General features: G+C 40.1%; 1 protein-coding gene across 2 annotated transcripts; it reads right to left on the reverse strand.

Moving 5' to 3' along the window:
• Positions 1–7,185: 7,185 nt before the first annotated feature.
• On the reverse strand, positions 7,186–12,459 carry LOC126397705 (agouti-related protein-like). Of its 2 annotated transcripts, none has more exons than XM_050056643.1 (3): positions 12,167–12,459; positions 9,209–9,288; positions 7,186–8,299 (listed from the first exon to the last, which is right to left on the reverse strand). In XM_050056643.1, the coding sequence occupies exons 1-3, from the start codon at positions 12,333–12,335 to the stop codon at positions 8,108–8,110; spliced, it is 441 nt and encodes a 146-aa protein (XP_049912600.1). In that variant the 5' UTR covers positions 12,336–12,459; the 3' UTR covers positions 7,186–8,107. The 2 variants fall into 2 exon arrangements, with proteins under 2 accessions (XP_049912600.1, XP_049912601.1); XM_050056644.1 differs by having other exon boundaries at positions 9,209–9,285; positions 12,167–12,458.
• Between the last annotated feature and the right edge of the window lie 309 nt (positions 12,460–12,768).

The raw sequence follows: 12,768 nt of genomic DNA on the forward strand, positions 1-12,768 counted from the left end.
GTGGACTGATCATTTGTGCAGCATCAGCTGTGGAAGAAATTATTTTCAGTTTCAATATCAACATGGACGGATTACTGAGTGGACCTACCAGTCACGGGCATAGTGGCCCAAAGTGTCAGGGGCCCCCCGACCTTCACTTCATCACTGTCACACATACTGACAAGGAAGAGACTCAAAATGACAAAGAGATGCAAAGGAACTGCAAAAAGACACAAAATGACTTCGAAGAGAAACAAAACAACAACAACAACAAAAAATGAGGCAAAAACCTCAAAATCTGTGTGTCTGGCTCCTGCGTAGGAGAGATCAACCTGTGTGCCATTTGCTTTTGGTGTGTAAAACAAACCACAGACTTTTGTTGCCTAAACCTAACCACATGCTTTTGTTCCGTGAATCTAACTGGGGACTTCTGGTGCCTACATTCAAGGGAATATTATGTTGTAAGTTCATTTTGAAAAGTTTTTGAAAAGACTGAATACATATAATGAGTACTAAGCGTCAATTGAGACGCCGTCCGTGAACATCCAAAAACACAAGAGGCTACCTACTAGCATGTCATATGTTGACATTCAGGTCCACTGACAAAGCAGTGGTATTTGATGAGTTGGAATCAGAAGGGGTTGGAGAGGTACTGGGGCCTTTTGCATGTTGGTGCCCAAGAGCCCATTGTTTCATAATCCACCCATGAGTATCAACACATCTCACTGTACTGAATCAAGCTTCTGTGGCTGACAAATTCAAACTTTTTTACTGCTGTGTATATTTATAGGCAAGCCTGTGTGATATTGCATGGGATATGCTTCAAACGGGAGGCAAGAATTCATACTCTTGCTGGATAGGAAACTGGGGGAATAAGGGAGGATGTTTGCCAACTCCCTTTGCTTCACAAAAACTGGAGCCATATTTCTCTTGTTTGGCAGTCAGCTCTAAATGGAGTTTCCCCCCCTTGATTTGAGGGGAGAAACCATCCAGAAGCACACATCATTGCAGGCTGAGCAGGTTTGTGCTCCTTCAAGTACATTTCACCCTGGGTGCTGACTTTGAATACATGCATTTTTTACATGTTTAATTCATTTTCACCTTGATCAAATGCAGACCAGTACCACTTACACAAAAAAGGTTCTATGTTTCCCAGGTTCTATGTTCCCCGCTCAGCCAAGTGGGAAACATAGAACCCTTTTGGTTGAGCGGGGAACATAGAACCCGGGAAACATAGGGATGACGCCCTCGCAGTCTGCATCAGTGGTTCTAGAACTGGTGGGTTGTGGTCCAAAAGTGGATTGTGGGTAAATTCTGAATGGATCGCAAGTGACCTGAAAACGTGTCATGTTTGTAAAAACACACACTTAATTTTTAGGTACATTGAATTTCTGGCACAGTGCTTTTATTTTGCAGTGCCATGTCCTGTTGTAGAGTGACCAACAGACAGCTATTTGAGAGAGACAGCAAACTACTTTGAAAGGGTAAATAATTTAAACTGTGTGGACCTTGAACTAATAACCAAGGAGAAATCTGGACCCCATGGCTGGACCAGTTGGGAACCACTGGTCTACATGATACACAGGTAAACCCACTCACAAAGCTCCAGGATTTCTGTATACCCCCTCAAAAATGCACAAGGATATGTAACAACATGATTTTGTGACAGAACTTTCACATCAGCTATTTGTTTTCGCAAATATGGGGTCGAGAGATGTCACAGTAAACTAAACAAATGCTGCAGAACGTGCCAATAGACTCTCATCATCTTTCCTCTCCCCCTCACCTCACTGACCTCAATGGGGTGGGGTGCTGTGCATTGTGAGTGTGTCGACAAGGAAGTTGTCAAGTGGTTGCACTTATACAGTGTAGGTTTCAGCTTGTCTATGAATAAATGCTGCAGCTACCCGAGACCCAGTAAAGTCCGTCTGTCTTGCTTCTCAACTGCTGAAAGCAACCAGAAAAGCGTAAAGCCCTTAACTTTAAAAACTGCAGTTCTTTGTGGATTTCCATAGAGGAGGGGTTTTGAGTTTGACCCTTTGACCATCACCTCCATGCACACGGGAGAAGTTTGCCTTTAGGGCTTATGCTATTCATTTTAACCCAAACCACGATCTTTCTCCTAAATCATACCAAGTAAAGGTTCACTGGTAGAAAGCCCTCAAGCCAAGAAAGACCTAGACCTGACCTACCAATGAACAATTTATATACCTTTGTTTTCTTTTTAATCTAGAGCAACATTTTAAGAATAATTAAATTAGTCCAAACCTTTGTTTGATTTATGATATCTCAGTCTCAAGACACAGTTGATATGACTGTCATTGCAGGAACTTCATCTTTCCCAGCATATGAAACACATTATCATATTGTTTGTGACTTGAGTAATCTGTTGGCTCTGGCTCTCCATCCATCAGAGCTAATTACAGGCCCCCAGACTGTACCTAGAATAAGACATGACAGCCGTATGCACCAGACTGAATAAGAAAAGATGAGGGGTGAAGGGAAGACAAGATGAAGGAATGTTGGTAGGTATGAGGTAGGGAGGATGATGGATGAAGGGGAGGGAAAGGAAGGGTGGGTCAAGAAATCTGAGACAAACAGAGCAGGATGGGTTGATCAGGTATAAGTAGACTTGGCAGGTAATTAGAGGTGTGGTTGAGGCGTAGCCCTGCTCCCAAACCTAAGTTAACTTCATTACTTTAAAATGCACAAACTGTGCACAAGGACAGCCTGATTGATTAGTCATGCCATGTAATGTTGGATTTGGGAAGAAAACTCTTTGTTTTGCCTCCAAGGATAATGGCAAAAATATTGATTCATTGGGGACCATGTTTAACAGCAATAAAACTATATAAAAACAAAACTAAACAAACTTACACAACTCATGCAGTACAATCCAAGTCTCACATGTCTACTCATATGCTCAGTGCTTCCCAAACACATGCATTTTAACTAAAAACTAAACCCAAAGTTAAATATATCTTTGCTCTCCTCAAAGCCAGAGGAAGTACTGAGCATATGACTGAATAAGTGAGACTTGGATTATGCGGCACGTATTATGTGAGAGTTTGTAAAAGGATCTTTTTATATAGTTTTGCAGCTGTTAAACGTGATTCCCAGTCTATAAATAAATCAATATGTTTGACATTATCCGCAGAGGCATGCAAGAAAACCAAAGTTCCCCCCATAAATTCAAGGTAACACGGCATGACTAATAGATTTACAAATGGTCATTTTGTGGCTGAAGTATTCCTTTAAGTGCAACAAACATGCAGCTTGGCAGCAGACCCATTAAAATGAATTCATACTGTTGCCACGAGAGGTTGTAAGCTTCCAGTTTTGTTTATGCCATCTGCGTTCCAATCTCCTGCGCGCCTGCTGAAGAACAAGTGTTTCATCACCAAAAAAGGTGTAGACCTCTCCGACTGTCTAGTTTTAGCATTAAGTTTGACGCCCTGTTTCCCAGTCACAGTTTGTACTGTGACTCCGTCCAGCAGACACAATGATACACTAACACACAGAACAAGCATCTCCTGTCATCTTAACTGTTATAAATCTGTTTTAATGCTGTTGTGCCCTGACTAAACTGAAAGAAAAAACAGCCCCTTTGATGGTAACTATGCTGTAAAACAATGGAGAATTTCAACAACCTCACTTTTAAATCAAAGTTAATTACAGACAGAGAACAGAGGGGAGGAGGACGGAGCAGCTGTCACCATGACAACAAATATGTTTGCTCCTAAAGCAACAGGGTGGTATGTAATGTATATCACAAACATTTATGATTTTAGCAACTTCAGAGAAATTATCGATTTGTGTTTTCAAGGGTGTATTTACTTGTGAGGTCATTGTTTTTCAGACATCTAATTGGGAATTTAAAAACTATATTTTAGGTAGTGTTATTAACATCAGGCCATTGCGTACAAAAAAACAGCTCTGTGAAGTTTCTGAATAACCCATTTCTTTAAGTATTCCACTCTGATATTAATATATTTGTCACATTTTAAGAGGAAGTGCATCTCTGTCTCTACCTCATCTGCCACGTTGTCACCAAGACCTTTCTCTATGGCTAAACTGAGTCTGTATCTGGTCAGGATCTGTCTCTGCTTTGTATCTCTGACAGTAAAGAGATACTGTGCCAGTGTATACTCGTGGTTTAGGGCCAGATGGGAATGAAGTTTGTTTTGAGCTTTAATTTGTTCAGTGTTCCAGATAGGTATTTTGTTAATGAAATAATTTAGTTTGCTCTATTTAGTAGTTGGAATGGAGTGCTGGTCTGAGGTTGAACGGTAATGGGGGTTAGTTGATAAGTGAGTTTCAGAATCAGCTGACAGAAGTGTCTGTATGGAGGGTTCAGTTCCTGAGTTTGTAGTGCCTGAAATCTCAGTGTGTCCCGGGGGCTCAGTTTGAGACAAAACCAAAATTTAATTGTTTTTAATGGTAATAATCAATGGGTAGCAACCTCATTCTGCCTGCATGCATTGGCTGGTGTTTTCTTTTTTTTTTGCATGTTTAATATGAACACACAAAGTTCTGCATGCAGGGCCTCGATGGGACCTGTAAAATGCTTTCTGTGTGATCGGGGTCTACGAGGTGCCAGAGTCAGGAGCAATTTAAACAGTGAGTAGATACTTCATGTAAAATGCTGCCTCAGAGACTTTTCCACCCTGACCAGAACACAGCTCTCTGAAATAACAATAAGTACTTCTATGGTCATATTTAAAGATATTGAACATTGTGCAAAATTTTGTAAACCAGCAGCTTCAGTACAAAATAATCTGTATCAGACTTCTATCTTAAAACAATATGGGTCGAACCCTGCTGCTACAGTACTGACATAACTTCAGGGGCCGTATTCTCAAAGCTTTCTAGTACAAAGAGAAAAAAGAAAATTCTTAAAATTGTGAAATTTTCTCAAAAAACTTTAGACTAGGTCCCTAGAAAGTTAAAAGTTATTCTTTTTTATCTTCTCATGGGCTTAAGAGTTTCTGAAGCAGAGGAGAAAATGGTGGAAACACAAAGAGAAATATTCTCCAAAGGCTGGATGACAGTGAGAAATGAAATACTACCTTTTAGATCGAGCAGGGATAATATTTGTGGCTGATGTCATTAGGGATACACACACATTTCCTATCTGATGATATAACACCAGAAATAAAGTGATCACAGCACTAAGATATTTGGAAAACTGGAAAAACCCAACAATGCACCACTTTCACAGTCAGCAGTTAATTTCATTTCCACTGGGTGTCCACACCGTGCAGGCTCACAAAAGGGCATGCCTCTGACAACCAATCACATCTGTTAAAAGAATGCATCACACCTAGGGAGTCAACCACACCTCCTTACTTAGGTAGAAGTTTCTACCTCTTCCCTGCCCAGAGTTGCTATGATAACTTTCCTAAATCACTCCTAAGCTAGGACTCCTTACTGTATGAAAAGTTTTTAGGCTAAGACAGGAGCTCTCTGAGAGTGTTCTCAGAATGATTGTGAATATGGCCCCAGATTTGTAAATGGTTTGTAAGGTAGGGAGTTGACTTAACCTGCCTCCTCAACAGCTTCCATTTTTGTGGGAGTGGAAAATTATGAAAATAAGTCACATGTAAAAGTGAGTAGTAGACTTACTGAATGTGGAAAAACTGAGACATACTTTTGAATTTGTACATATTTTGGCTACTTTCAGGAGACAGTGGAGCAGGAGCAGCAGCAACCGACACTGTGAAAGGGGGGATGGATGCAGGGATAGGGTGAACAAAGCCCCCTTCTCAGTATATCACGGGCTGTTGGTCATTTGTTTTATAAATGGATGTTTTCAGGGTGTTCTTGTACTTCTTCACACTAAAAAAGGGAAACATTTGAAGGGGTTGTTATTTATAGGTTATTTTGCAATGATTTTACTGGCCTGGCCCACTAGAGATCAAATTGGGCTGTATGAGGCCCAGGAAGTAAAATGACTTTGACACCCCTGGTGTAGAGTGTAAATGTAGTCAGTATTGCAGTTTTGGTGAAGATGTTTAGTCATCCAGGTCATGGGAACCCTTAAGTTTCTTGAAGATGTTTCACCTCTTATCCAAAAAGTGTCTTCAGTTCTGAAGAAGTTGAGTTCTAGTCAATATTGCAATGATGTGGTAAAAAGCCAATTTGCCCTTTAGGACACTGTGTTCTGTCATGAAGGTTATAAAAATGCTGCAAATAAAACTTTCCCAGATCACTGCTCACATGGCTTCGTAGTGTTAGGATACAATTCATCTCTATTTTTATACATTGTGTCGCTCTCTCTCAGACACCTTGCTGCTTGACTGTCACAGTTAACTGAAGCAGCACAGGCAGGAAGGGCCCATATGCAGAACAGTAGGAAGGTTGATTCAGATACGTGTAAAGTTATGTCTATATGTTTGTATAATCGTGTGATTAATTATACCGTGTCAGTTAAACTGACTTTAGTAGTTCAGTGGGTTTAAAATGGTTGGGATTTTATTGTGGTCCTTAGTATTTAGGTATAACGTGTTGTTACAATCGCCCCTGCACTTGGGGGCAGATGTAACATTTGACAACCTCGTCTCACTCAGAAGTCATTGAAATCTGGTGCTTGGGCAGCGATTCTCGGCGTCAGTCACTGCCAAAAAAGCTGTCTTTTCACACTGAGATGATACCCAGCCGCAGTCTCTTTCAATATGTAATTTATGGATCATTTATCATGTTGATCTGTTCTTTACAGATGACACCTATTGCACGTCTGTCCATCCTGGAAGAGGGATCCCTCCTCTGTTGCTCTTCCTGAAGTTTCTACCATTTTTTTTGTTTGTTTTTGTTTTGTCGTTAAAGGGTTTTTTGGGGAGTTTTTTCTTTCCGCTGTGAGGGTCCCAGGACAGAGAGATGTAATATGCTGTAAAACCCTGTGAGGCAAATTGTGACTTGTGATATTGGGCTTTATAAACAAAATTGAATTGAATTGAAAGTTACCTACATAACACAATCATCCAAATAGTTCTCCCCTAGTATCTCTCTTCTTTTCTAACACTCGGCAAGCGGGCAAATAAGCAATTTCACAAAATGTAAAACAATTTATTAATAATGTTTTCAGTATTACACAATACACTGGGCTGTCACTGACCAAAGAAATGCTTCAATGGCTAACAGTCATAAAGATTGTTTACAAAAAAATCACGTCACATAGTTCAACCAAGTAAGACCAGTGCAATAATGTGGTTCTGAATAATTGGCAACATTTATTTTGAGGTACAAAAATCAGCTTTTTTAAAACAGAAATCTGTCTGTATATTATCAATGATGAATGCCATGAATGCTATTATCCAAACAATCCAGTAGTGCTTTACCGTTACCTCACTGTCGTGTTTGTAGTCTTCTGTTTCACCTTAATTTGGGGTTTGTACTTGGGCTCATTTAGCACTTGCGTTTCAAACACACATTAATATACCCAAAGATGACACTTTAAAGACTGCAGCTAGAGACAGTCGACTGAAGAGGCCATGTGGTATGAATTCATTTTGCAGGAGAGCAATAACACAAGAAAGCACAGTTAAATTAATTGATTTAATACCTGATTGCTGTCAAATATCTGTGACTTGGAGCTGATAACAAACTTCTTTAATCAGATAAAGCTCAGTTATGTAATTGACACATGTAGAGTCATAATAATGTTAATAAAACAAAACACATACAGAAAATATATGTAGACACCAGTGCTGAAACACTGTAACAGTGGTGAAATACCACGTCTGCAACATCAAAAATAATAACAACAATAATGATGATACTGATAACATACAATAAGTATTGTTCAAAGGAATTCCCATGACAATAAAAGTATTACAGAAGAATTTAAGCTTAAGTATATGGTGATATAATAGTTTTTCCAAGCAGCTGCCTTTCACAAGAGGTATTAAAGTTTTTTTAACTTCTTCAAATGTGCCTTTATCGTCTTAAGAGGCTGACTTTGTGAGATGATGCCTATTGTCCCATTCATATGATGCATCAGTCTGTGTGTTGAGGTGATGTGGCAGCATGGGTGACGGCATCTCTGTTCATTGGCCTGCAGTGTGTGTTTGAGCTTATTTTTGTGTCTCGTTTCTGGTGTATTTTGTGTCCTTTATGCTCTCTCCTCGTATTACGACTTTGTCCTCCGGCAGTAGCAGATTGCATTGAAGAAGCGGCAGTGGCATTTGGCACATGGGTCACAGCAGCCAGACTGAGGCATACAGCTTTGTGAAACCTGAGAGCACTTGGGCTTCACAGGTTTGAGTGCTACTTTAGAAGGAGGGGGAACGTCCTTTGGAAGAACAGGGACTGCTTTGGGCTTCTGGAAGGTAAAGAGAGAAGAGAGAGAGAAACACAGTGGGTAAATTTGGTTCAAGTGATAGTGTGACATTGCCTTTATCACCTTCTCCCAAAAAGTCACTCAACAAATCCTGACCAGGAAGAGACTTAAAATGACATTAAAGAAACATATAAAAGGACTACAAAGAGACACAAAGAAGCCCTTTTTACATGGAGATTGCGTTATAGGGCCGCTACAAAGTCCAGTCTCTATGCTGCCTTTGCATCTTTACACAGGCGGCATTATTCCACTTCAGTGTGTGACTTTACATAGCCGGCATGACGGGTGTGGCGTGTAACACAACGGTGTCGACCTCTCTAGTGTGACATATAAGAGCGCTAAACAGTAACAATGGCATTATCTCATCCTCTGCTCGCAAGGTAAGGAGCTCCTGGACCTCACTGTTTTCCCACTTTGCATACATTGTCGACTGCTGTTCTTCCTTTATTTTATTTATTTATTCCTTTCTTTTTAAATCTCCTGCAGCCGGTCACATGCACAATATGTTGATTGAATTCGTCCTGCTAGCTGTCTCGTTTATACAGACATTGTTTTGGCGTTGTTACTACCTCCGATGCTGGCTCAAAGGTGAGACAACTGTGCCCCCCCCCCATTCCCTGATTATACCTTTTATACACAACGGTGAGGTGGCATAATGGTCAATCATCTCAGAATCCATCCATGATCAGATGTGTGTGTTTCTGCAAAATGCAGCTGAACCTTTGGACTTTTTTTTTCAATTGATAAAAAACAAAATTCAGTGTGTAGAACTAAGAAAAAACAAGATTTTAGACCCTTAAAGATAATTAATGTATTGCGAGGCACAAACGCTTCTCGTTAACTAGGGACCGATGCTCAATGTGACTGGAATATCAGCCACCCAGATCTTACCTGCACATAAATCCTTTGTCGTTCGTACTGTCCTCTCCTCGCAAACAGTGGTCTCTGTCTGCCTTGGTTCGAAGATCCTGCTGAGACAACATCAAGACTGTGTTTAGGAAATAATTCTGCAGAACAGCACTTTTTACTCCACTATATTTATCTTACAACATTATTATTACTTTGATTATTAATACAGTTATAATCAACAAATAAATCATGATGCCATATGGATGAAGATAAAACTTTAAGTGTTTCCTTGGTGAAATTCACAGGCTACACAGACATATATACAGTAAACAAATTAGCCCATCCTTTACCAGCAGCAAAATTAGAGTGATGTTCACATTATTTCATCAATAATTATAATTAAATAATACAACAGCAGGTTAAGTCATCCCCTGCCTTACAATCTTAAGTTTTGTCAGTATCAGCAGCAGGGTTCAACACATATCGTTTTCAGATGGACATCTGATACAGATGCTTATGGACTGAAGCTGCTGGTTGACAATATTTTACACGATGTTTAATATCTTTAAATATGACTACAGTAAGTATTCATTGTTATTTCAGAGAGCTGTGTTCTGGTCACGGTGGAAAAGCCTCTAAGACAGTCTCTTATGGGCGTATCTGCTCACGGCTCCTGAAACATCTCAGCCTTCACATGTGCATCAACATTAGGTGTGCAAAGTCATCTACAGGGCCACATTGGACCCTTTGGCGGGCCAGTTCTGGCCCCCCTGGCCATATGTTTGACACCTCTGCTCTAGAGCACTGTAAATATCTCCTGATCACGAGCAAACAAAGTCAGTTAGGTCAAGATCATAATACAATTCTTTTGTAATCACAACACAAAACATAGAAATTGATTAAAGATGGGCCTCTCCTGCTCCCTGTCACTTCCTTCTCTGTCCACCAGAGGGCCTTGGTGAAAATCCATGGGGAGTCTGGTGTCTAATTCCTGCTAAAAGCTGCATCTCAGCTTCCAATGAATCTCTGTGCACTTATACAGACTACTGTACTGTGCATATAGTGCATAGTAAATAATAAGATATTTGACATTTTACTAAAGGAATGCAATAACAACTTAATTTTCATAACACGATTATGAAAGAATATGAATTCACTGGATTTTAAATACAGAGTAAACTGAATTTCCACCTCAGTATATTTTATCAATGAAATAAATGACCCTCTCAGACACAGGCTGTGCTGTAACAACATATGGGACTTCGTTTTGAGAGATAAACCCAAACACTTAGAGATCTTCTCAATTCTAGACAGCTGACAGCAATTCCCAGAGGCCTTGCTGCCTGTTTTCAGCCTTCACTGTTAAATCTAATTTACTGCACAGTCACACTGATGATGATAGATTAGCACCAGCAAAACAATTTAACCTTCACATAAGGACACGTACACCAGATTTAAATTTTGTTCAGCCAGCTCTGGATGTCCGATTTAAGTAGTATTATACATTAATGAGGGGTTTTGCTTTGGAAAAATGGCCAGTGTTTCCCCAGGTTGACACACTGCATACTCCAGTCCAAGTTGTGCCAAACATGGGTTTCCATGTACACCCTTGATTTGGTGCTACTGTGATTACTCTGACTGTAATCCTGTAAGCGCACACTCCCCACTAAGAGTTACAAGTCTGCTAAATTTATGCCGTCGTAAATCTGGATGTGTACAACACTGTCTTCTTAGGAAAAGTCCCTTGAATACTCTAACTTCAAACTTGTTTTCCATCCAAACTCACGTGTCTTATTGTACAACTTTGTGTATAGAGGAGTTGATCTGTAGAATCAGCTTCATTTGCCAAGTATGTGTATCCATACAAGGAGTTAGACTCTTTTCCCACAGCTCTCAGTGTACTTACACAGAAACAGACAGATAAGAACAAGGGCAGCAAAGTCCCTGTAGCGGTAAAGCGCATGGAAATGCAGTGTAGAATAAAGCTGAAACATCTATTGCATTAGGTGTGTACAGTAATGTAGTCAGTACAAGTTTGTACAGCAGTGAGAGGCATGTGTGTAAGCTTAAGTGATACCTACGTCCTCCAGTTTTCGATATTAATTTATGACTTGGCAGAGACTAACACCAGATCACCTTACAGCTGGCATGGTGCCACATGAGGTGGACATGTATGTTATTCAACAGCCTTATATGGGCACTTTGAAATGTATACATCGTATATTTTAATGGCTTCATGGCTCAGGACACATTCATATAAAATATAGAATTAACTGGGTGACAATTTAATGGTATCAACAAAACATGTTGCATCCAATCACTTTATTTATCATCAGACTTGTGCAGTTATCATACAAAGAGATCCTAAAGCTGAGCCTATAACCACTGCCCTGCAACCCCACCCCAGCCATACCATACTGAGAGCTTTATTCACATTGTATACAGGATTTTAGGGTTAGGTATTGGCAAGAAAAGAGGATCAAATCAACTTAAGTTCTGACGACATGGTACATTTAAAAGTACATTCATAATCAGACTGAAATCCATCACTTTTAGATCCTTTAGTCCTGTGATGAGGGATTGTAGCACCTTTAAAGCTCTACTGGAAATGGGCATTTTAGGAATATTAATTATGCTAAATAGACATTTACATGGTCACAATATAAAATAAACTTCATAGTTAAATAGTTGCAAGTTTAACCATTTATGTTGTGTAGTACTTTAAGTCCCCCTTTTCCTTTAGAAATACTTAATGTCTCAATTTATGACATTTATATGTTTTTCTATGATATTTTCATGAGGATAAATATTGCAGGTGGCTTGTTCATAGTGACCTTTATTTTATTTTTTTAAACCGCCAATCATTTATACAGTTATGAACAGGTTAGTCTTCATTATTGAATTTATTGATCTCTGCTTTTATTACCCGTGTTATCCGACTAAAACAGCAGCAGCAGCAGCGACTGATGATGAGGTACAGAAAGCACCCCGTGCACTCACCTGTACTCTGAGAGGCTTTTCCCCTGCTGACTGACACATTGGTGTGGGCAGTTTGCAGATCGTTGCGGATCAAGAGTCCAGCACTGGTCAGAGACAAATGCAGCAAGCACAGGCACATGATAACCAGCTTCATCCTGACTGTAACAAGCCGCCTCTCCTCTGATGCCATGATGCTGACCGATAAGGAAATCCTCGCCTGTTGCCAGCTGCAGATTGTATGTACATCCAAGTCGTTATCTGGACGTCTTGTTCTTTGTCTCCTCTCACTCTGCTCCTGCTACAACTTATTAGAGAGGCAGGTTTACACACGCACAGTACCCGCCCCCTTTCCTCACGCCTCTCAGCAACAAACAACAGTGACCTGCATGGTTTCAATTAAAGTTTTACACTAGTGGACGCCGACAGGTCTCCAACATTTTATTATAGCTCCAGGGAGATACTTGCTGTGGCTTTAAGACAAGCAGGTTATCCACAGATCCGCAACAGCACTTGTTACAGACATTATATTGTAAAACAACAGGCGTTATTCATTCCTGTAGCTACATTTGTGTCCATGCTGCATTCAGGACCCTGAATAATTTGAGTGACTTACGTAAGCGTAC

Source organism: Epinephelus moara, chromosome 11 (genome assembly GCF_006386435.1).
Source record: "Epinephelus moara isolate mb chromosome 11, YSFRI_EMoa_1.0, whole genome shotgun sequence".
Taxonomy (NCBI): domain Eukaryota; kingdom Metazoa; phylum Chordata; class Actinopteri; order Perciformes; family Serranidae; genus Epinephelus; species Epinephelus moara.